The sequence below is a fragment of the Ammospiza caudacuta genome, chromosome Z (assembly GCF_027887145.1).
Source record: "Ammospiza caudacuta isolate bAmmCau1 chromosome Z, bAmmCau1.pri, whole genome shotgun sequence".
Lineage (NCBI taxonomy): Eukaryota > Metazoa > Chordata > Aves > Passeriformes > Passerellidae > Ammospiza > Ammospiza caudacuta.
In genome coordinates this window covers 41,721,102-41,742,940 of record NC_080632.1, presented here as the reverse complement: position 1 = coordinate 41,742,940, position 21,839 = coordinate 41,721,102, and the positions used below count along the sequence as shown (strand labels likewise).

At 41.5% G+C, this 21,839-nt stretch overlaps 1 protein-coding gene across 1 annotated transcript; it reads left to right on the top strand.

Annotated features, from left to right (window-relative positions):
• The first annotated feature begins 8,575 nt into the window (after positions 1 to 8,575).
• On the top strand, positions 8,576 to 13,649 carry KCNV2 (potassium voltage-gated channel modifier subfamily V member 2). The gene is made up of 2 exons (XM_058824266.1): positions 8,576 to 10,015; positions 13,374 to 13,649. The coding sequence occupies exons 1-2, from the start codon at positions 8,576 to 8,578 to the stop codon at positions 13,647 to 13,649; spliced, it is 1,716 nt and encodes a 571-aa protein (XP_058680249.1).
• Positions 13,650 to 21,839: the final 8,190 nt, after the last annotated feature.

Genomic DNA, 21,839 nt, shown 5'->3' with positions numbered 1-21,839 from the left:
ACCTGGAAAAGACTATTCCTGGATATGTGCCTTGCATTAAGTCCTTTCTAATTCTGTCTGATCCTGTTACAAGGAGCATGCACAAATGAATTGGGTTTTTTCCCTGTTGCTAGCTGGTTTTTAGTAAAGCCTAAGAAAAGAACAAGCAGTTTTCAGAGCAGTGTGTGACAGAATGCATAAATCAAAACAAAATTCTATCCAGAGGCCATGACACATGTCTCTATCATATTGTTCTGTAACTGAGTCCAACACAACTCACCAGTATGCCACCAAGAGGAGTCCAAGGTTAATGTATCTCATTATTTTGCACCTCTTTTTTTCTTTTTCTTTTTTTCTTTTTTCTGGGCAAGGTGGCATGGGGCAGAGGGAATTTGGTTGGTTGGTTGGTTGGTTGGTTGGTTGGTTGGTTGGTTGGTTGGTTGGTTGGTGGCTGACTGACTGGCTGGAGTTTTTTGTTTGGTGCTGTTTGAGCTCTTGATTTTTGGATCACCATAAACTATGTCACATTGAGATTTGTGTTCCTGGTGGCTGGTTCTTGCTAGGGGTGGAATGTGAACAGGGTTAAAAAAGAGGAAGGGTGACTGGAACAGTAGCAGAATGACACAGTTTACAAGCTCAGTAGGCTCTTTGTAATTCATAGGACAGATTGATGTCTAGCCCACCAGTGATTCAGAAATCTGAAAAGAGACTGCATGTCATGCTGCTTTCTGTGCCAGGAAGGGCTGTTTGGTGCTGTTCCACACCTTCATCTGTGTCTTCCATTTTGTGACTTTATTGCTGTTGATTATTTTTATTGTTTTTTTCTTTATATAGCAGCATGGTTGTTTGGCAGGGGCCTCTCACATTAAAAAAAAAAAGCACTGTATTACTACATGCTGCCTGTCAAAAGTGCCTCTATCATACATAAGGAAACAGCAAAACAAATAAAAAGCCCCAAAATATAAATTCCAGGCAGAGAGAGGAAGTGGACACACTGCATAAACACATCAGTACTTCCTCCCTTTCAGTGATATGAAAAAGATTTCAAAGCAAAACTGGCGACTCTCTCAGCAAGAGAACTGTCTATTCCCATAACTCTATAATGCTCAGAAAATGTAAAGCTGTTGATTGCACAAGTCACTCCTCCCATAGCTTTAGCAATGTGTTACTGCCATGACTCAGTCTTTGCTTCCAGCATATTTACTGTTTCTTTACATATATAGTTCATACTCATTCCCACTCATTCAGTAAATTTTTTTTCTTGCTGCTGTTATGAATAAGAAGCTTGACTAGGCCAATATTCAAGCAGCAATCAATTTATTATTTTATATGGTAAAGTATGAGCAATACAGCGCTGGGTACAGTGGGGGAAGTTTTCCCTCCAACTGCACACCGATAATTGAGGGTTACAGGTATTTATAGGGTTACTCATCAGCTTTTTCAGCAGTTTCTATTTGCAATTTTTTTACTCATCTGCAATTTTTTTTATTCCAAATTATTACATCACGATTCTATACACTATTGTGATCTTAGTTTCTCAGGATGTATCTCTAAAGGAGTATCCCCAGATGGTGATGGTCCAGTTTCCGAAAGAAGAAAGACGAATCCCATGTGGTGGAGTCCAGCTCCCCAGATGTGGGTCCACCTTTTAATTGTAGAGACTATAAATCTCATAACAGTGATGTCCAGCTTCCCTTTGGTCAAAACCATAAACCCTTGAGGTGATGTTCATCTTCCTTTCTCAAGCTGTTTTTCTCTGCTTCAACAAGGCGTGAGATAAGCATATTTCCTTTATATATATTCCAAAGCTATAGTTTCAAGGATACAAGGAATATTCTAAAATTATACTTCAAAATGTTATTATTGCAGAACTCTTTATGGATTAAATGCAGGCAAAAAGCAACATCTTTAACACTTTAATTCCAATGCTCCTAAATCAACTAGGGTTAATTTGCAAACAACAGATAGGTTCAAAGGCCTTTTTCCATGCTTTATTCTCCTCAGTTATTATTAGAATTCACAGCTCTCCCTTTGTCGGGGTCCACACATTTCGCATTCACAACTACACACATCGCCTGTTTGTACCTGACACGAAACACAACTTTGTATTTCACACTGCTGCTGTTGTGTGTTTTTTCTGTTTGTTTGTGCTCACTGCAGGGCTGGCACCAGTTGCCTGTGTCTGAAGAGCTGCTAATGTTTATGAATGAAACACCACATACAGTAAGCAAGGCCCAGTGGAAAGCCCAGCAATATGAAATAGAGAACATACTGGTTTATTCTTCTCCTGCTTGTTTCCAGGTTAAATCATTTTGTTCTTCAGCATCCCATCTGTAAAAAAGGATTATGAATTCACTGAGATGGGGAATATGGTACTGTTGCTTTTGTGTGTGTCACATTTTCATGTGTATTTGCTGCTGTATTGCATTGACTTGCTGTAGCACCTAAACGCTGTAGGTTTACCTGTTTAAAAAAATTGCAGTTTACAAAACTAAGCAGAAGTTCACTAGGAAAGAAAAGTGATAATGCAGAGTGGTCAAGGCGGAAATAGATACTGACAAGGACAGGTTGATACACAGCAGCAGTGGGAGCACACGGCATTTATCCTGGGTGCCTGTGCTCAGGTATGCTGCTGCAGTCAGCTGGTACACCCCTGGGACACACATCACTGCTGCTGCCCTGGATGGCACAGCCCAAGTGCTCAGGTGACAAGACCACAACCCCAGCCTGTCCCTCTGCCTCTTCTCAGGGTCTGTAGCTGGCATTCTCTGTGCTTTTCCCTCCCAGAAGAAGGCAACGCTGATGAGTGAAGCAAAGGCACGTGAGCTCTTCCCTGGAAGCAGGAAGAGGTGGACTAGATGACGCTGATCATCCCACCCCTCAAAAAGCCTCTCTTCCCACTTACTCACCCTTTCCTAGCATTGTCTGGCTGGCCGCAGCTGCACGGTTGGCAAGTGGGGGAAAAAGAAAACCAAACAAGCAGGAATAGAGAAAGCAGTGAACAGGCAGGCACTTGTTCAGCAACAGCATGGCATTCTGATGGCTGAGAAAGTCTGCCAGCGTGGTAGGGTGCAAAGACACCTGGCATTAAAGAGCAAAACAGGTCCTCTTGCTTACCTCCTTGCATTTGAATCTAAATAACTGAACTGAGTGGAGACAAAGCATAGAGTGAATGTTAGTTCAGCTCTGCATAGATCTGGTATTTTGGAAAAGCTCTAGCTCAGGACTAAAAAAAAAAAAAAAGTTTTCTTTTTTCTTTTTTTATTTTTTTTGACAGTCCCTCTTACAAAGTACTGGTATGTGGACAGGCAGACAGAAAATAATCTTAATTCTCTTACTTGCTGAGTCACCCCTTACAGTTTTAGCAGACACTGCAGTCAGTCAGTCTACCTTCAGTCCTATTACACAGCTTCTTGAGGGCCCTAAAAGGATAAACAGGACATTATTAATTATTACATTGCTAATAATCACCATTAGCAGTATTTTCCACGTGGTCAACTTAGCTTCAGAAGTCACTGGATCTTAAGGAAAGAGCCTGGCTGGACCCTTTGAAACATGCAAAATGACAAAATTGTGGAGTCATTGTTCAAGTAGGTCAGAACAAATGATCTTATAGGCTTGTCCTGACCTTAAAAAACTACTAATCTACAAAAAATTCCTCATGAGGTAGGAACTAATCGACTGATCCTTATCATATAAATTCTTTAAAGCAATTTTAATTTAAAATTTCTCTTATTTTTAAACCAAGAAAAAGCACATGCACTCAATTCTGAAGCTGATTTGCTCAGTGAAAGAGCATTATAGCTACAGTTGTATTACTACAACAGTGCCCTATCCTGGAAAAGTCAGCACTCCTAAAAATGAAGGTTTGCAAAGACCGATCTGCTCACTCCATTTTAAGTATAGTTTTCTGTTGTTAAAATCCTGTTTTCAGGAAGCTGGTACCCAGAGCACTGTCAGGTTGATAGCAGTGGATAGCATTCTCCAATGTTACTGACTGCTAAGTTTTCACATTTCTTCTTCTATCCATAGAATCAGAGAATCATACAATATCTCGAGTTGGGAAGAACTCATAAGAATCACTGAATCCAAATCCCCACTCCTCGCAGGACTACCTGAAATTGAACCATATGACTAAGAGTGTTCTCCAGACAGTCCTTGAATTCTGACAATCTTGGTGCTGTGACCTCTTCCCTGGGGAGCATGATTCAATCACTGACCACCATGAAGAACCTTTTCCTAACGTCCAGCCTGAACTTCTCCTGGTGCAGCTTCATTCCATTTCCCCCTATCCTGTACTGACCACCAGAGAGAGGAGATTAGCACCTCTCACTTCACTGCCCATCTTGAGGAAGTTGTAGGTTGTCCTGAGGTCACCTCAGCCTCCAAGCTGTGGAAACCAAGTGGCCTCAGTCATGCCATTGAGAATTTTCCCCATCTTGGTCTCACTCTTCTGGACACTCTAATAGCTCCATGTTCTTTTATTGTGGCACCCAGAGCTGCCCCCAGCACTCGAGGTGAGGCTGCCCCAGTGCAGAGCACAGCAGGAAAATCCCCTCCCTTGCCTGGCTGGCCATGCTGTGCCTGATGTCCCCAGGACACGGGTGGCCCTCCTGGCTGCCAGGGCACTGCTGACCCATGCTCACCTTGCCACAAACCCAAACCCCTCAGATCCCCCCAAGCTTCTCATTGTCAAATCTACATGTACATCCAGGATTACCCCATCCCAAGTGAAGAATCCTGCGACTGATCTTGTCTAGTTCCTAATGGTTGGTAGTTGCCCAAATTTCTAATCTACCCACATCTCTCTGCAGAGCCTCTCTGTCCTCAAGGGAGTCCACAACTTTTCCTAGTGTAGTAAAATCACCATGCCTATTCAATGTGCATTTGATCCCGGCATCCATATCTTTTTAGAACAACATTATAGAGCCCTGGTGCTAAAATGGAGCCCTGAGGAACCTCTGGTCCCTGGCTGCCAGCCTGATGTAACATTTACCAAAACCCTTTGAGCCTGACCCACCAGCCTGTTACTCACGCAATGTATTATGGACTCAACTAGCTGTGTGCCAGGCAGTTTATCCAGCAGGGTACTGTGGGAGACAGAACAAAAATCTCTGTAAAATAAAACCAGTCCACATCTACTGGGTTCCCTTGATCACCTAAGGTTACTTTGATATAAAAGAAAATTAAATTGGTCAAACAGGACTTTTCCCTTGTGAACCCATGCTCACTGTAATAACTGCATTTTCTCTCAAACAATATTTTTCAGTAACTCCCAGAAAAACCTTCCCTATGATTTTACCACGCACTGCAGTGAAAATGCTAGACCTATAACTCCCAGAGTTTTCTTTTTATCCTTTTATAAAACTGGGACACATTTCCAGATTCCAGCAGACTGGGACATCTCCAGACTCACAAGACAAATTCAATACAATGGAGAGAGGTTCTGCCAAGTGCATCAGCCAGTTTTTCCATGGAAAGAATCCTATCTGCCCCATACACCTGTGTGCATCCAACTGAAACAGCAAGTCTCAAACAATTTCAGGATTGCCTTGGAATCTATCATGCCCCAAGTGACAGTCTTCCAACAATGGGCTCTAGGATCCCAGCCCTTCATTGGTCTTGAAGACAGATGGCAAAGGTGGATCATTCTCTACTGTGTCTGCAATTTTTTTTGGACCTCGTCAAGCAATGGGCCGATGTTATCTCTGATCCTTTTTTTGCTGTTAACATATAAAAACCAAACAAGCCCCTTTTGCTTTCCTTCACAGCTTGTCCTGCACAGCTTGAATTCTATCTCAGTTTTGGTCACACAAATTTTGTCTCCACAGAGACGAGCAACATCTCTGTCATCCCCCCATGTCACCTTGTTTCCAAGGTTCATATGCTTTCCTTCTCCATCTAAGTTCACTGCTCAGCCTAGCCAACCTTCTGGCCCATTGGCTTGGCTTTCAACATGTTGTGTTTGACTACTCCTGCACTGTTAAAAGAGAGGTCTTGAAAAGAGACAAGCATATCACTCAGATAACTTTGAAAAAAAAGATTGCCAAGAGACTTTACTAACTACTTATTTAAACAGCCCATATTCTCCTCTTCCCCATATAAGAAAATGAGCAATTACTACTAATGGCATTTATGAAGAAAAGCAGCACATTAAATAAGGTAGATAAGGGGGAAAAGTGGGCTCTTTCTAGTCACTTCATTTTCTTATGTGTCTAGACTGAGAATCTAACACCTCAGAATCAACTCCCACCTGAAAATAAAGAACATATACGAAATAATTTTATTTTAGCTATTTTGCCAGCTAGAGACAAGTTTGAGGAGAGTGCAGCAGGTGCCCCAGAACTCTGTTCCCAAGAATATTTAGGTCAAAGAGATTAGTCTGAGCAGACTGAAGCTAGTGATCTTCCTTGCTTTTCTGAGTAATGATGTCCAAGATCTGAGTCCATGTACATGAGGAGCTGGTACCTGACAGCCATGAAGTTCACCCTGTAGAAGCTCCTGCTGCTGCATTATGGCATAAGAAATGATCTCTTGAATAGTGAGCAATAAACATTAGTGGATACTTCTTAGAAGTGAGGCCAGGGAGGCTGACAAAAGCAAAATTAAATGTTACAGCAGAGACTGGTGTGAGGAATATGGTTATAGTCTATCCTGGATCTTGATTAAGAAAAATTCCAGCATTTTTGGCACTAAAATGATGGCATCGTGAACTGCCTTTTTCTTATGCCTGATTCACTTTGCTTAGAAGAAAGAAACAGCCTTGAAACTTGGCATTAATTTGTGTTGAAGTTGCTATACAAAGGATTCACCATGGCATGGTTCAATGCTCAAAGCAAACTGCAAAGCAGGTTGGTATCTCTAAAGAGGTGCTGACAATCCCTATTAATAGGGGGCTTGCCTCTATTGCATCAAGAAAGAGAACAGGCAGGGGAGACAAATTCACTCTCAAGCAGAGTTAAATATGAATAACAAATAATTCAGGCCTTAAACAGTGTGACTCAAAGAAACCTTGAAGAGTTTCATGTGATCCACTCAGACTGAGAACAAAAGTATTGTAAAATGCTCAGCTGTGGCGTCTTCCATTTTGTCAAGAACTATTAAATATAAATAGAAAAGCTATAACTGCAGGTAAGGAAACAGGAAAGAAGGAGACATTGTCATAGCAGCAGCAGTTGCTTCACACAGGACAGCAGTTGCTTCACACAGGACTACCAAAACAACAGTATTGGGGTCTGCAGGAGCAAGAACCTGAAACCAGTGCAGAAGAATGGGAGCTTGAGTACAGCAAAGGGAAAGCACTGCTGCAGTCCTCTGGGATACACTGTCCCAGCAGCCTATGTGAAAGGGAGCTGCAAGCGGAAGGCAGAATACAGAATTGCACATGGGAGGCCTTACAGACCTGCAAGGGTGTTGCCAAAATTAGTAGTTTTCCAGTGCCTTGTCCCTTCCTGCACCAGCCTGGATACAGGCAGAATAATGAGCTGCTGCTTAGGAGCTGTAAGTGAGGTGCTAAGAGCACGCACAAGGAACCAGCACTTTGTTGTGTGCATTCCCTGCTTTTCAGGAGCTCCAGCTTAGCTGAAGTGCTCCCAGTGACAAAGGGAAGTAACCTGGTTTTGGGGATGGTCATTGTTACAGGAATTGCTGATGCCAGCTCCAACAGAGCTGAAGAAGAAACCTCCATCCAAACACAGGGAAAGCCTCTCTCCTGTCCTGCTAGTTACTCACTGCAGCTTTATACGACACTAACACCATCTGCAAGAGAAACAAGACTGGCTTTATGCTGTTTCTCAGCAGCTCATGAAGAGTTTGAAGCTGGAAACTCCTTCACACCTCTGCCCTTTGTTTCCACTGAGCCCAGCAGAACATTAGACCTGCACTCCCAGAGTACATTCAAAGCTTCAGGCACAGACTGAAATATTCCTCGGCTCTTAACCAAATGGAGGTATTCTAACTGTGAATAAAATGAAATTACTTTTATTTCCTCACCTTTTGAAAACATTTTAAGAGATACACCAGTGAGTTCCTGCCCTTTATCTGCATATCAATTATTCATTATTTTCATTAAAGAAAGCCAAGCCATGCTATGCCCATGAGGATGAAAGAAATCTGTACTACTCTCTTTCTCTCTGCCCCTCATACATTTTTATTTCAGATTACTTTTAATCCATATATATTTTAAATAGGAAAATGTGTGGATTTTATTAGCAATAAAATTTTAGGGGATTTCCCCCCTACTGATTTTTCATAGATTTATAGATCCATAATCATTCACGTCACAGCCTAAGGGAAACGAGGCTCGAACAGGATAATAGCCCTTAAATCCCCTCCTCTAAGCACTCAGATCTTTGCTGTCAGCAAGATTAAAACGGTCAACAGCAGTCTTCATGTGTCTATATCCCACACAGAGCTTTCACAACAACTGGAGTGGTGGCTGGCAGGGAGACATATGCAGACCTACTGCTGTGCATAATACTTCTGAGATAAAGAGGAAAGAAAACCAGGTTGCCAGCTTTTGCAGAGTTGAAAAGGACTGGTGTTAACCGCTTGATTGCATGAATGCAAAGAGGGGAGAAGAGTAAGGAATAATATTATGTTGCAGTTTAACAGTCAGCAAGAGTTTCTTTTCCTAAAACATAAAGGCAGAGAGATGGAAGCACCAAACATCCTTCTGCGGCCCAGCAAGGGGAAGGAAAAGGAAGGCGTTCATGTAGATAAGCAGAGTGGTACCTCTGCCACCACTGCCTTGAACACCCAGCCCCTGCTGCAACTAGGACCTGAGGGGAATTACAACTATTATGTGGATGATGAAGATGAGGAAGATGAAGAGAAAGAAGAGGGAAATTGGCAACATGAAGATGCATTTAAGGGCGAAAGCAAGGCCTCATCGTTTATTCCTTGTTCCCCTGCTCTTTCCTCTAGATCCCCGGCCACATCATCTACTCCATCCGTGCTGAACATCAATGTTGGTGGCCAGAGCTACCGCCTCACCTACCAGGCAGTGGCCATCTACCCCAAGACGCGCCTGGGCCGCCTGGCTACCTCCACTGACCGCCGCTGCCAGCTGGGCCTGTGCGACGACTACGCTGCCCAGGTGGATGAGTACTTCTTTGACCGGGACCCAGCTGTCTTCCAGCTGGTGTACAATTTCTATGCCTCGGGGGTGCTGCGGGTGAGGGACGAGCTGTGCCCCCGCAGCTTCCTGGAGGAGCTGAGCTACTGGGGCGTGCGCCTCAAATACACACCCCGCTGCTGCCGCATCTGCTTCGAGGAGCGCCGGGACGAGCTGAGCGAGCAGCTGAAGGTGCAGCGGGAGCTGCGCTCCCAGGCAGAGGCTGAGGAGAATGAGCAGCTCTTCCGCCACATGCGCTACTACGGGCCCCAGCGCTGGCGCCTCTGGAACCTCATGGAGAAGCCCTTCTCCTCTGTCACTGCCAAAGTGATGGCAGTGGCCTCCAGCTTCTTCGTCCTCATCTCCGTGGTTGCCCTGGCACTCAACACAGTAGAGGAGATGCAGCAGGTAGACTGGAAGAGTGGGGATAGCCGGCCTGTCTTGGAGCATGTGGAGACTTTGTGCATTGCATTCTTCACATTGGAGTACCTGCTGCGCTTGGTCTCTACCCCAGACCTGCGCCGCTTTGCCAGCAGTGCCCTCAATGCAGTAGACCTCATTGCCATCCTGCCCCTCTATCTGCAGCTGCTGCTTGAATGCTTTACTGACGATGACCAGCCCCGGGGTCGGGGCTCCCAACACGAGCACGATATCGAGAAGGTGGGGCGAGTGAGCAAGGTAGGACAGGTGCTTCGCATCATGCGCCTCATGCGCATCTTCCGCATCCTCAAGCTGGCCCGCCACTCCACAGGGCTGCGTGCCTTCGGCTTTACCTTGCGCCAGTGCTATCAGCAGGTGGGCTGCCTTTTGCTCTTCATTGCTATGGGCATCTTTGCCTTCTCTGCCATGGTCTACACAGTGGAGCACGATGTCTCCAGTACCAACTTCACCAGCATTCCCCATGCTTGGTGGTGGGCTGCCGTAAGTAAACACATCTTACTTTGCTGAGTAAAGAGACCCTCCCTTCCTTCCCTTCCCCTTCCCCTTCCCCTTCCCCTTCCCCTCTCCTCCCAGCTGGAGTTGCTGACAGTCTTGAAAACAACAGGCTTAGATCAGTGAACATCTGCTTTGAATTCTGAGCTTACAGGACATATGCATGCCTGCGTGCACACAGACACACACACACATGCACTCATTCACCTCTCTGTAAGCTTAAATCAAGACTTAATCAGGCAGGTGGTCTTGAAATTCCCATATCTCCAAATGCAGACATTTTCACTTTTAAAGAAGAAGTGGTCAAAGACAGGGTAAAAAAAGCATTTCCCAATTTAGTGCCATTGTCAGTGTTGTCAAAACAATAGGGGGGGAAAAGCATGCATTTGGCACTCTAGAAACAGGATTTTTGTTCTTATTCTATGTGTAGGTCTTCTGCAACCCATAAAACTGCAAGATGATGAGACATAGTTTATTAACTACAGTCAGATCACCCACACTTTAAAAGTGAAAGCTGTCCCAGAACTCTGGCTGTTAAAAATCCACTAGGACCAACAGTTGTTTTACACAAGAGATTGTGTTCTGCAGAAGATGTCTGTATTTATAGCACCCTAGCTGAAACTAGTGGGTGGCTAGACATTGTCAATGCTGAGGGAAGGCACAGGACCCACACCTTAGCCATCCATAACCCTAAGGCTTGTCCTAGACCATTGTCACATACATTTTGTTTTGCAGCAGCTGATGCCAACCTGCACAGTCTATTTCTGTGTGGGGCCCCAGGAGCACTTCTGACCCCTGGGCATGGCTAAGGGTCTGGCTCTGTCCCAGTCACTTCCCTGGAGAAAAAAACTCATGCAAATAGACTGGATAGGAGTTATAACATCTCAGGCTGGTTGATCAGCACTGACACTGGATGCCCCAAGATGCATATGAGGCCCACCAGACAGTAATCCCAACCCATTCAAGGTCACTTACCCTGGCCAGCCATCCTGGAGCCCAAGGTCTGCGCTTCTGGCTCAGCCATGGACGATGAGATGTGGTGGTTTACCACACATTTGCAGTGATTCAGCACATGGCAGAAAAAAAGCCTTACAGACAAGCATAGATGCACACATTTATATGTGTGCACATGTGTATGTGTAACTGTGCTGAATATCCTTTATTCACTGATTTTTCCATCCTTCCATGGGCCATGTAAGGATGGAAAAATCAGTGAATAAAGGAAAGAAGGTCTTGTAATCTGACCTTCATAGATCATCTGTAAGTAATATACAAAGGCTATGAAAACACTGGTGATTCATACATTGCTAAAATACTCTGTCTTCTGAACATGCAGGTCATATGCAAAATCTTTAGGGCTCATTTTTGCGAAGTGGTGACACCATAATAATTTAGATATTCTTAATAAACTTATATGGCTAGGTGAAAAAGGCCTATTTAACTGAGCAAGTGCCTTCAAAACAGGAGCTGTATCATGCACATTGCAATTCCAAAGCATAAAACACTTTTGACAGCCTGTAAATTAATATATCTAGATCATTTGAATTTTATAAAAATCCAACAGCATTCACCAACTCACACATGCAGGAGAAGAAGCATCCTTCCTAAACTGTTACAGGCAATGTATAAAACTATGCCAATGGTACAGAACCTTATCACAGGATAATGTTTTTGTCCTGGCTGGTAGACATAAACATCTTGCCTTCATCTCAGTATTTATTTTTGGAGATATTTATCCTGTATTATCATTCAAATCCAGTGACTTAATTTCCATTAAACCAAATCACTAATCCCTTTTATTCCACAGGAAGCACCAGGTGCATCCTAAAAATGTGCTCACCCAGTGCTGTCTCATGAACTCTAATGTTTTCTTCATTTGAAATATCATTCTATTTACAATTTTAGAAGATGACAAACGCTACACACTGACCTTCTGAAAACTTATTTTAGTGTTAAAGCCACAAGGGCATTACAGTCAAAGTCCTACTGTCTGTGGCTTATTTTTGTCAGAATTTTAGGTTACTGTTTAACAGATATATACAGTGTGTTGAGACACTGTGAAAAAAATCAAATAAAATTCACTGGCTGAAAAAGTTCCTTTGCACAGACCAGAAAGTGAGAGGTGACAGCAACATGAAAGTTTTACCTGCCAGAAAAAAAGTTATATTTACTCAGTGTAAAAAATATAAAACATCAAAATGTGTGCAGTTAAACTAAATAAATTAGGAGTTATCTTATGTTGACTGTTTGAGAGTAGATTTTTCAAATGTAGCAGCATCTCCATAATCAAACATCCATTAATTTTAATCTGAATTTTACAATGGAAATATTTCAGTACTTGGTGTAGCACTGGACCCATAAAACAGTTCCCTCATATATCCATAGGCAGAAAGAGAAAATTATATTGGCTGAGAAGAAAAATGTAAGGGTATGTACACAGTGAGCTGGCAAATTGTTCAGAATCATATAAAATAAATACACTAAACACCATCACTCTCAAAAAAAAAAACCCCAAAAAATTCAACAACCAAAGCTGAAACATTTTCAACAACCCCTAAATCCTTCTTCAAAAGGAAATTCAGCAAAAATTACACACCTGTGTACTTATTTAACACTATAACTATACATATTGCAACCATACACTACAAGCAAAACCTTCCAGGCTACAGTTCTTTGTAGGTATGTAATTATTAAGGGGGATTTCATCTAGTAACTTTGAAGTCCTGTATAATGTCTTCCTATAAGGCAAATAGGAAAATTTATTTCAAAATTAATTGAAGGGTTTTGTGTGTTTTTCACTAGTTCCTAAAATACATATGAAAAACAAAGGTAAAACTCAAAATACAAACCAGAGGATAAGTCCCAAATACGGGGTTTTATCAGCACAGTGGATTTAGAAACAGGACATCTGTTCCAAGTGACATGATGAGGGAGCAGGGTTGCAGCTATCAGTGGATTTGCATGGCTAGGGAGCCACATCTATCCTTTCCCTTCAGCCAAACAATCACCTTCTGGACAGCCTGGTATGGAATTTGTCTGGGAATTCCCTCTGCAGGGTAAAAATCTAAAAATCCTCCTGAATGGTGTCAAACCATTGTCTTTCTTTACTCCATGAGAGGGTTTGTTTTTTTTTTTAATTAGGAATATTTTGCATAAGAAAACTAGTAGACACATACACACACAGAGGCAGGCACAAACACAAACACACACACACACACAAAAGCAGCACAGAATATTTTAGAGTTACAATGCAAATTAAAAAAAAGTTAACCTTGTCCCTGATCAGTGAACATATCTGTCTATGTTCTTAGCTCAGATAATAAGCTGCGTGTTGGTTTGCCTGTAGGTCAGCATCTCTACAGTGGGATATGGAGATATGTGTCCAGAAACGCACCTTGGACGCCTGTTTGCTTTCCTCTGCATTGCTTTTGGAATAATCCTGAATGGCATGCCCATCTCCATCCTCTACAATAAGTTCTCAGACTATTACAGCAAGCTGAAGGCCTATGAGTACACAGCTCTCAAGAAAGAAAGAGGGAAGGTCGACTTCACACGGAGAGCCATGAGGAAAATATCTGAGTGCTGCGGAGAAGGTGCACCCCACCCTTTGTCACAGCAATGATAGTTTGTGCTTCTTTGGATATGGGGAGGCAACCAAGAAGCTGGAGGAGAAAAAGGAAAAACAAATCAGCCAAAAGATAAACTAAAAGGGCCAAAAGTAACAAAAGTAGATGGTGAAATCTGTTTTGAAGGGAGTTGTTTTCAAAATTAAAAAGGCTCAGATTAAAACAACAGAATTTTTTAACTCTGATAGCCTGTGAGCAGCACTTGAATGCTCATCAACTCTCTGAAATGAATTCCTTCAGATTAAACACTCTGAATAAGTTTCACATTAAGATATAGCCCCCTGCTACTGATTAGATTGACAATAAAGACCCACCATAATTGTACAAACACAAAACAAATTGTTGTCATTAAGGGTCAGCCACCTTACTTCTGCCATGGCAGTGTCAAAAATTAAACTAATAGAATACCCGATATACTGACTGTGTCACTTAAATTGGTTTTACATCAGCTTTCAATTAGAGGAAAATGGCCTAGAGCACTTACCTAAATATTAGCAGCAGCTATAATCCCTAAAATGTCAGCTTCTGTTTCCATTGACAGATAGCTATGCTTCATTGTTCTAATTTTATTTTTCAAATGCAGCCCTGCAAATGAGCCCTCCTGTTTTCATGCCTAGTCAAGCAATGCACTGTTTTTAGCATTTCCCACCACCCCATCTCTATAATCATTTTTCAGTATGACAAGAACTAGTGAAGAATTCTGGAGTCTGAGTTGATAAATCTCATTGATCAAATCTGAAAACATTTCCAAACTCAATCCTTTTTAGGTATAGGATTAGTAATAATTTATTTTGCAATATTTAATGTATCTACTTATTGGATTGTTAGAATAATAGACCTGTCAAGGAACATAAGTACTGAAGCAGTAATTTTAAAATAATCAAAGGAAATACATGGGTAGCAACACTCAAAGACTATTCATACAAAGGATTTTATCGGCACTTCACTGTAACCAATTTTAAACATTATTTAAAATCAAGATAATTTGTCTGGTACATACAGCCATAGGGACACAATCCTGACACCTTAGCTTAGGTACCAGGAGTACCTTATATTCTAAGATTACTGTGTCTTCTTGCACAGCTGGATGGGATTTCTCATGCGTCTAAACTCATCTCAAAATTTAAATAAAAAATAAAATCAACAATTAGATGGAATTGCAGTTTATGTATTACTTCTGAGACTATCAGGAATAATTTTTTACATAAGAGCAGTCATCCCAATTTAAAAACAGTAATCTGAATAACAGATCTGAAAGAAAAAACGTGTAATGAAAAGGATCAACAGTAACAGTGCACTGATATGACCCATGGCTGTTAGTCAGCAGCACTCCTGCAAAGCATCTTGATGACAGAGATGGATTTCAAAACTCTTGAACTCTCACGTTGTGTCTGTGCTGCCCTGATGAATGCAAATGGCTGCATTAAGATCTCAGGGCCACATGGGACACAATGGTGTGAAGCTCACTCTGGGACAGCTGAGGGTGAAAATGTTCATTAATTTTGACACATCCATGCGAGTTGTGTCAAGCATGGGGACATTTCTCCTTTCAGTGGTGGGAAGGTAATTAGTAACCAACTTGTTCTTCTCATTCTCTACCTCCAGACGAATGTATCATAAGCCCATCTGTCATTTTGTTCTTTAGGAATGACAGTCAGAACACTGTGTGCTGATCAGCTCTGTTAAAAGCTAAACCATGTCTTTAAGGCACAGCTGAGCCCTGGGAGTTCAATGTGATAGATGTTTGCTGTTCTGGACTGCACACAATGCAGCAGGCACAATCCTGGCACTCACTGAGAAGAATAGCTGCTTTGCTTTGGCTCTAGGGAATTTGCATAGCCCTTCTGCACAGCAACAACAGAACAAGAAGCTTCCAGGAACCACAGGAAACCTCTTACTACAGTTCAGTGAGGTGACAAGTTACAAGCATGCAAAAACACAAAAATGCTTTATATTCAACATGCAAATTGATTTAGACCCATTAAAAGTATTTTAAACCTGGTGACTACTGAATTTTCCAAAATATAGGGTACTGTAAATCAGTTTCTTTGCTGAAGGAATTCATACTTGCATGACCATGCAGATGGGATGCAGATGCTCAGCCCTGCATGGAGGCTCAATAGCCTTTTTCTTGCCACCTGCAGAAATCCAGAGCCTGAGGACTAACTCTGCTGAGACTGGACTTTGTCACAGCCTCAGACTCGACAAAGATCACAAGTCTCATTTTCCATCCCATTTGCCTCACCTGCAGGACCTATTCAACTAGATATTTTTGAAGATGTGTAATGAAATAGATTTTCCACACCAAACTCAAGCAGAAGAAAAAGGAGTCTTGTCTCTTAATCAAGAGTCAGAATTTAATGTCCTTGGCAAATGCTTTATCTGTTCAATAAGATTTCAATGCACGAATCACTACTGCTCTAACTGCTCAAATGCAGCTTGAAGAGGGTCTCTTGCACCCCTCCAGTTGAATCTGTTCCACTTTGCACTCGGTAAATAATGGCCCACAAGGTGACAGTAAAAGAACACCATAGAGCTTGATGCTTCCAGCACTTAGCTGTGTGGAAAGGAGTTTATGACAGGCCCTGCTGCAATAAAGAGCTATGAAAGTACCCTGACCAAGCAGCAAAGCCTTCCCAAACACCCAGCCTCATCTGGCCCAAGCAATCTTTAGTTTGGAAGGAACCCAGAGTCTCCACACATGAAGGTAAAACAACACATGAAAGAAAAACTTAGAGTGCCTCACAGCCTAATGGCTATGGGCCAAAACCACAGCCAGACACAGAGGAGAGTGATTTCTGTCCCTTCAGAAGCACAAGACATTGTGACCAGTACCATCAGGTGCCATTTGAGTGCCCTGAGCACCAAGGCCATCACACTTTGGGCAGCTCAGCTCACCTAGCAGCTGCTCCACTGTCTTTGTTCTCAATGCACTTTGCCCCCTCATCTGTCATCTAGCCCCACCATCTCACAGATGGCAGCTTTGGTACTACCCCGACTACACTGTGCACTGACTCAGCACACAAATGTGACTCTTTGGGGGAGTGGCGATGGATTCTCACTTGGCTCACGACCAGGCTCAGCGCCAAAAGCTCTCACTAGCACTAGAGTTGGCACAAGGTACATATTAGAAGTGTGTAGCCCAGAGGACACGCCTCTGGCAGTGAAACACTAAGCATAAGACTACAGAAAATTGCTGCATTTTGTTTTGCAGTAACTGGAAAACTCCGGTCTGCTGCAGTGAGGAGGTGAATTGGAGCTTAGTGGAGTAAAGCACTTTCCAGAAAACTAGAAGTTAGTGCTTGGTAGGCACTATTATTTTATGCAGTTTTCTGCCTTTGGCTCAACTATTCATATTTTAGGGGTGGCAAGCATTAGTTGTGCATTTAAATAGGAAAGACTCTGCCTAAATTTGAGGTACCATTATAGGAGCCAGACAGTGCCTGGATTGCTCAGGGCTCTGTCAGTGCCACCACTTGTTACACCTCCCGTGTAGATGGGAACCAGCAAGATCCTTCCACAAATTCTCTCCTTTTCCTACCATACAAAGGGGACCTCCAGCCAGCCGACTTTCAAGAATCTGCAGAAGGCTGTGCAAACCTGTATAAGCTGGTTTTAAAAGAGAATGAAGCATTTTTGCCTTTTTCTTTTTGACACAATGTTTCCCGCAGAAGACTCAGTTAATTTATTGTACCACATTTATTTTACCACTTTCAGTGGCATCACTACCCCTAAATTACTCAAACAAAACAGTCAAGTGGTAGACATGATGGCATCCAAAAACAACACAGGAAAGTCATGATTGTCTTGGTTACTTGCATTCCATAGGGCTTTGGCAATCAAAAGGTTTTGAAATAACACATCAAGGGAAAACATGCTTAAACACAACAAGATGGGCAATACTACTAAAGATAAAGTAGACAGTCTTTTTTTACGAGATGCTAATTTGGCATAACTAAGGTTTGGAGAAATAGGGTGGAGAATTCTCAGACTACTGAGAAATTAGAAATCTCTCTAAATATGGCTATGCTAGAATCCTCTATTTTAACTAATTGCAGATATTAATGAGACCCAGAGGGAGAAGGAAAATATATTCTATCATTATGTTTCACTACAGACTTGGCAAACATGGTGTCTCTGTAAGACAAAGAAACAGTCAGTTTATCTGGATGGCCTGGCTTCATTTTAGGAGAACCAAGTATTTTTTCTTCTACTTAATTTAGTCCTGGGAATTACTGGGGGAAAAGGGGGATGAAAAAAAACCAGAAAAGTAAAAAGGAAAAAAAAATTAAAAGAAAGGAGAACATTTTTTTAAAGATACGGGTGACGATAGTAGAAATGTAGAGTCTGTCCCTACATGAGATAGTGGAAAGAATTTAACTTAGAATATGCTTCTGCACAAATCCTGTCTTTGAAGAACATCACTTTTTCAGTGCATTTCAGGAGCTGTTTGCTTTTCTCACTCAGAAAGATAGCACTTAAAGGGGTAGCTACAGTACACCATGGATTAATAGACATCTGGTATTATTCCCAGGTTTCAAAGGCAAATAGCAATATTCAGTCTTTAAATATTGTAAGTAAACTAAGTGAAATTTTTAAAATATCAATTAGGAATACTTCAAGGTTTTTGATGAAATATAATTACTGTCAATAAGACTAAGAAATAGAAGTCATCACCTTGCTAACAAACCCCTTCAACTGTTAAGAACATTCTGGTTTTATGTCATGCAAAAATATGCTTATCTGCTATTACAAAACTTTTATTAACTTATTTGGTAGTATAAAAATTACACGCCTTTTGACTGTAATCCAGTCCTTTATCTAGGACTAAAATAGGGAAAGGTCAGAGGTAGAAGTTTTTTATGTACTTAGTTAATTTAATGGAAATATGCTGAGAAAAATTAAAGCTTTCTACAAGTCCTGAGATAGAGATTATCAATAAATAAAACTTGTCAGAGTTCTAGTTCTACTCTAAAAAATTACTCTGTACTGTCATTCAAATTCCTGAAGTGGATTTGCTCGATTTATAAGCAAAATAATTTGACATCATTAATAACTAGATAAGCAAGTGCCGTACTTTAAAGCCAGTCTTTTGCCACCACTCAGTAACTGCTCTTCAGGCCACCACGTTCACCTTTTCCTTCAGCAGTTTTGGCAGGGGCTGGGGGTGGGAGGGGAGGGGACGGGGACAACGATGACAACACAACAAAGAAGATAACAAAAAATCCCCAAAGATAACAAAAAACACAACAAAGAAGACAACAAAAAACCCCCAAAACCAGTACGTTCAGGAAAATTCAGGAAATCACAGGCAGGTTGTGACAGCACCTTCCGCTGTGCTGGGGGCCCTCTTCAGGGCAGGACAAAGCAGCTGGGTGGGTCTCCCTATGGGAAGAACCGCTCCTGGCATGGAACATTGTTCACTGCTGCCGCTCAGAGGTTACAGGCTGCCAGATTCCCCCTTTCCTTAATATTGGTGCCTGCGGCCTGCCGTGTTAGCCAGCTGTGCTGCACCTTCCTCAGGCAGTCTACCAAAGCCTGAAGTCTTGTCACCAAGGGTGGAGTGTTTACAGTAATGTAAAAGTTCAACCATTTTTAATTCATTTGAAGACAAGCAATTCAGACATACGCCACACATCTTTAATTGATACTGCCTATTTTTTTTTCACTGTCCACTATAAAAAGATACAGAATTTAAAAGAGGCTCTAAATCTTTTTACCTGTTTAGATTAACAGTGGGGAAAAACCCATAAAAATTGAAAATGCCTACAGAGAAAAATGGGTAATATCAATTTGAAAAACAGCCTCTTTTCTGTTGAAAAAGAATTTCAACTGTAAGAACAGTTGCCTTGAACACTGGTGCTATCACCATGCTGTGAACATGACTTCATGGAAGTGTTGCAGCAGCTGATGTTCATCTCACCACAGCCTGAGAGCAGAAACTTTAACAACCACAACATACTTAACTAATTCTAATAATAATAACAACAACTTAATATTCTTCTCCCCAAAAAATGTTTTCTCAGAGATGCTTATAATTTAGTCTATCATTAAAATAACAAACCCTGGGTTTTTCTTCTTTTTATTGTTTGTTTTTTTGTTGGTGGTGATGGTTGGCTGTTTTGGATCAATTTTCTTTTTTCTCCCCACAAGTGTATCTGTTTTGCAAGGGGTAAAAACTTTTTGATGACTTCTTACTTCAATGCTTATAGCACCTGCTTGTCTTTGTCTGTATACCCAGAGGTCCTGCAGGCTCTCTCCTCTGTGCATTTTATTTTTGGTTTTAAATTCTAATAAAAGATGTAATCCATGTAGACACACTCCAGTTAGAGAACAGACTGACAAGAGAGCTGAATGGCAGGCAGAACCAGTTGTGGGGAGAACGGTGGAAATCAGTAGGATTTTTGCATTGTGTAAAGCATAAGTGTACTTGTAAGACACATCCTGATTGAAAGACGTATGAATCCATCAATTAAAACCATCTTCCATGACAGCAGATGACAAGATGGTTCAATCCACTTCAGCCATTATAGCCCTTGACAAAACTTTAATATGACTACTGCAAGAGGAAAACCACAAAGGCATGTGATGTTTAGTCGGGCATATGCAAGGAATTAGTGCTGATAACTGAATTTAGCTCACAAATTTTCCAGCTTTCCAGCCATCAGTGACTTTCCCTTCCCTCAATCCCTCCACGCAGAACAGCGTGTAACATCCTACTGGCTGCTTTAATGCCAATGTAAAATGGGTTAGACCTTCTGTATACAATTACAGGAAAATAATCATGTTAAGTAAAACTTCAACTGCTGAAATTAAGAGTTGCAGGGATGAGAGAAAAGGTGAAGGACCCACTATGATAGATCAGTGTTTTTTAAACAGCAATTATTTCCAGGAATACCTATTCCTCTTTTATTAGATGGTTAACCCAAGGTATTTACTATTTACACATCTTTAAAAAGGTTTAACATCTTAAAAGTACAGGTCTTAAAACAAGACCCACAAAACCATACAATGGTATTGAAACAACAAAAACTTACTAAAAGAGAAAAAAAGAGTGCAATTTACATAATGGTGAATGTAAGGGAGCAACTCAATGCAAGAGTTTTAAACCCCATGCAGAAAACAAGGAAACCAATGGAAAAATAATATGGTTAAGGGTAAATGAACTCTGGTGTTTTCACTCAGCACCTAAGCAATGTGATACACACTGATGCAAAATGGATGCGTTTTAGCAATGATCTGAAACCTGATAATGCCAAATGTTAAATGGGCAGTACAGATTTCTTCCAAGAAACCAAAAGGAAATATCTATTGATTAAAGCAATGAACTCTAGCAAAGAATCTGTCTTAAACATGTAAGAAATTAAAAAGGTACCAATTTTAATATCAGATTATAATAATTTAATTTTTAGACATAACACAGGAAGAAAGAAAAGCACACAGTATAACTCCATAAGTACCAAGTGGTGTGCATATGTGGGCATGGCCTTGTGTCCATTGTGACAGTCTACAACCCAACTAGACAGGACATGGACAGGACTAAGACAGCAAGTCTCAGTTATTGGTCACAATGTCCCCAAACATTCCTCCTGTATTTCCAGCTAAGCCAATCACTCTGCATTTTCTGCTGATACCACCTTTTCCCTCAGACACAAACTCAAAAGTCGTTGTGTACGGTTTTTTTGCTTTTGAAGAAACATAGGTTGGTGGAGTCAGTGGGAAAGCGAAACACTGTGTGCTCTTGGTAGATCCTATTGTCAGCAGCAAAGCTCATTCTTCTCTACCTTAAACCAAGAGCTACTGAGGTGCAACTGCACTCATCTGCATGCACCTACTTCCAAGGTAATGTAAAATACACTCTTACACTGTAATATATATCAATACCAAGGAAATGGGTCTTTTCTGAGAACAGAAAATGAAACAATCATTACCACCTCTTTTGTCCCAGTGCTCACAATGGTGGTTTACTCTCCAAATTCTGCTTAGTAAGGTGAGAGGTGTTAGCTGGTCACAAGGGACAGGTATTTCACCTCAGGAAAATGGCTTTAAAACAAATGCCTCATAATTGCTGGCATAGCCTTTCTTCTGAGCAAGTAGCAGGCAAAAAAAAATTACTTGCAGCCTGTGCACTTCCATTGTTTTCTTGGCAATAAAAAATTACTACAAGCTATATTAAGTTGCTGGCA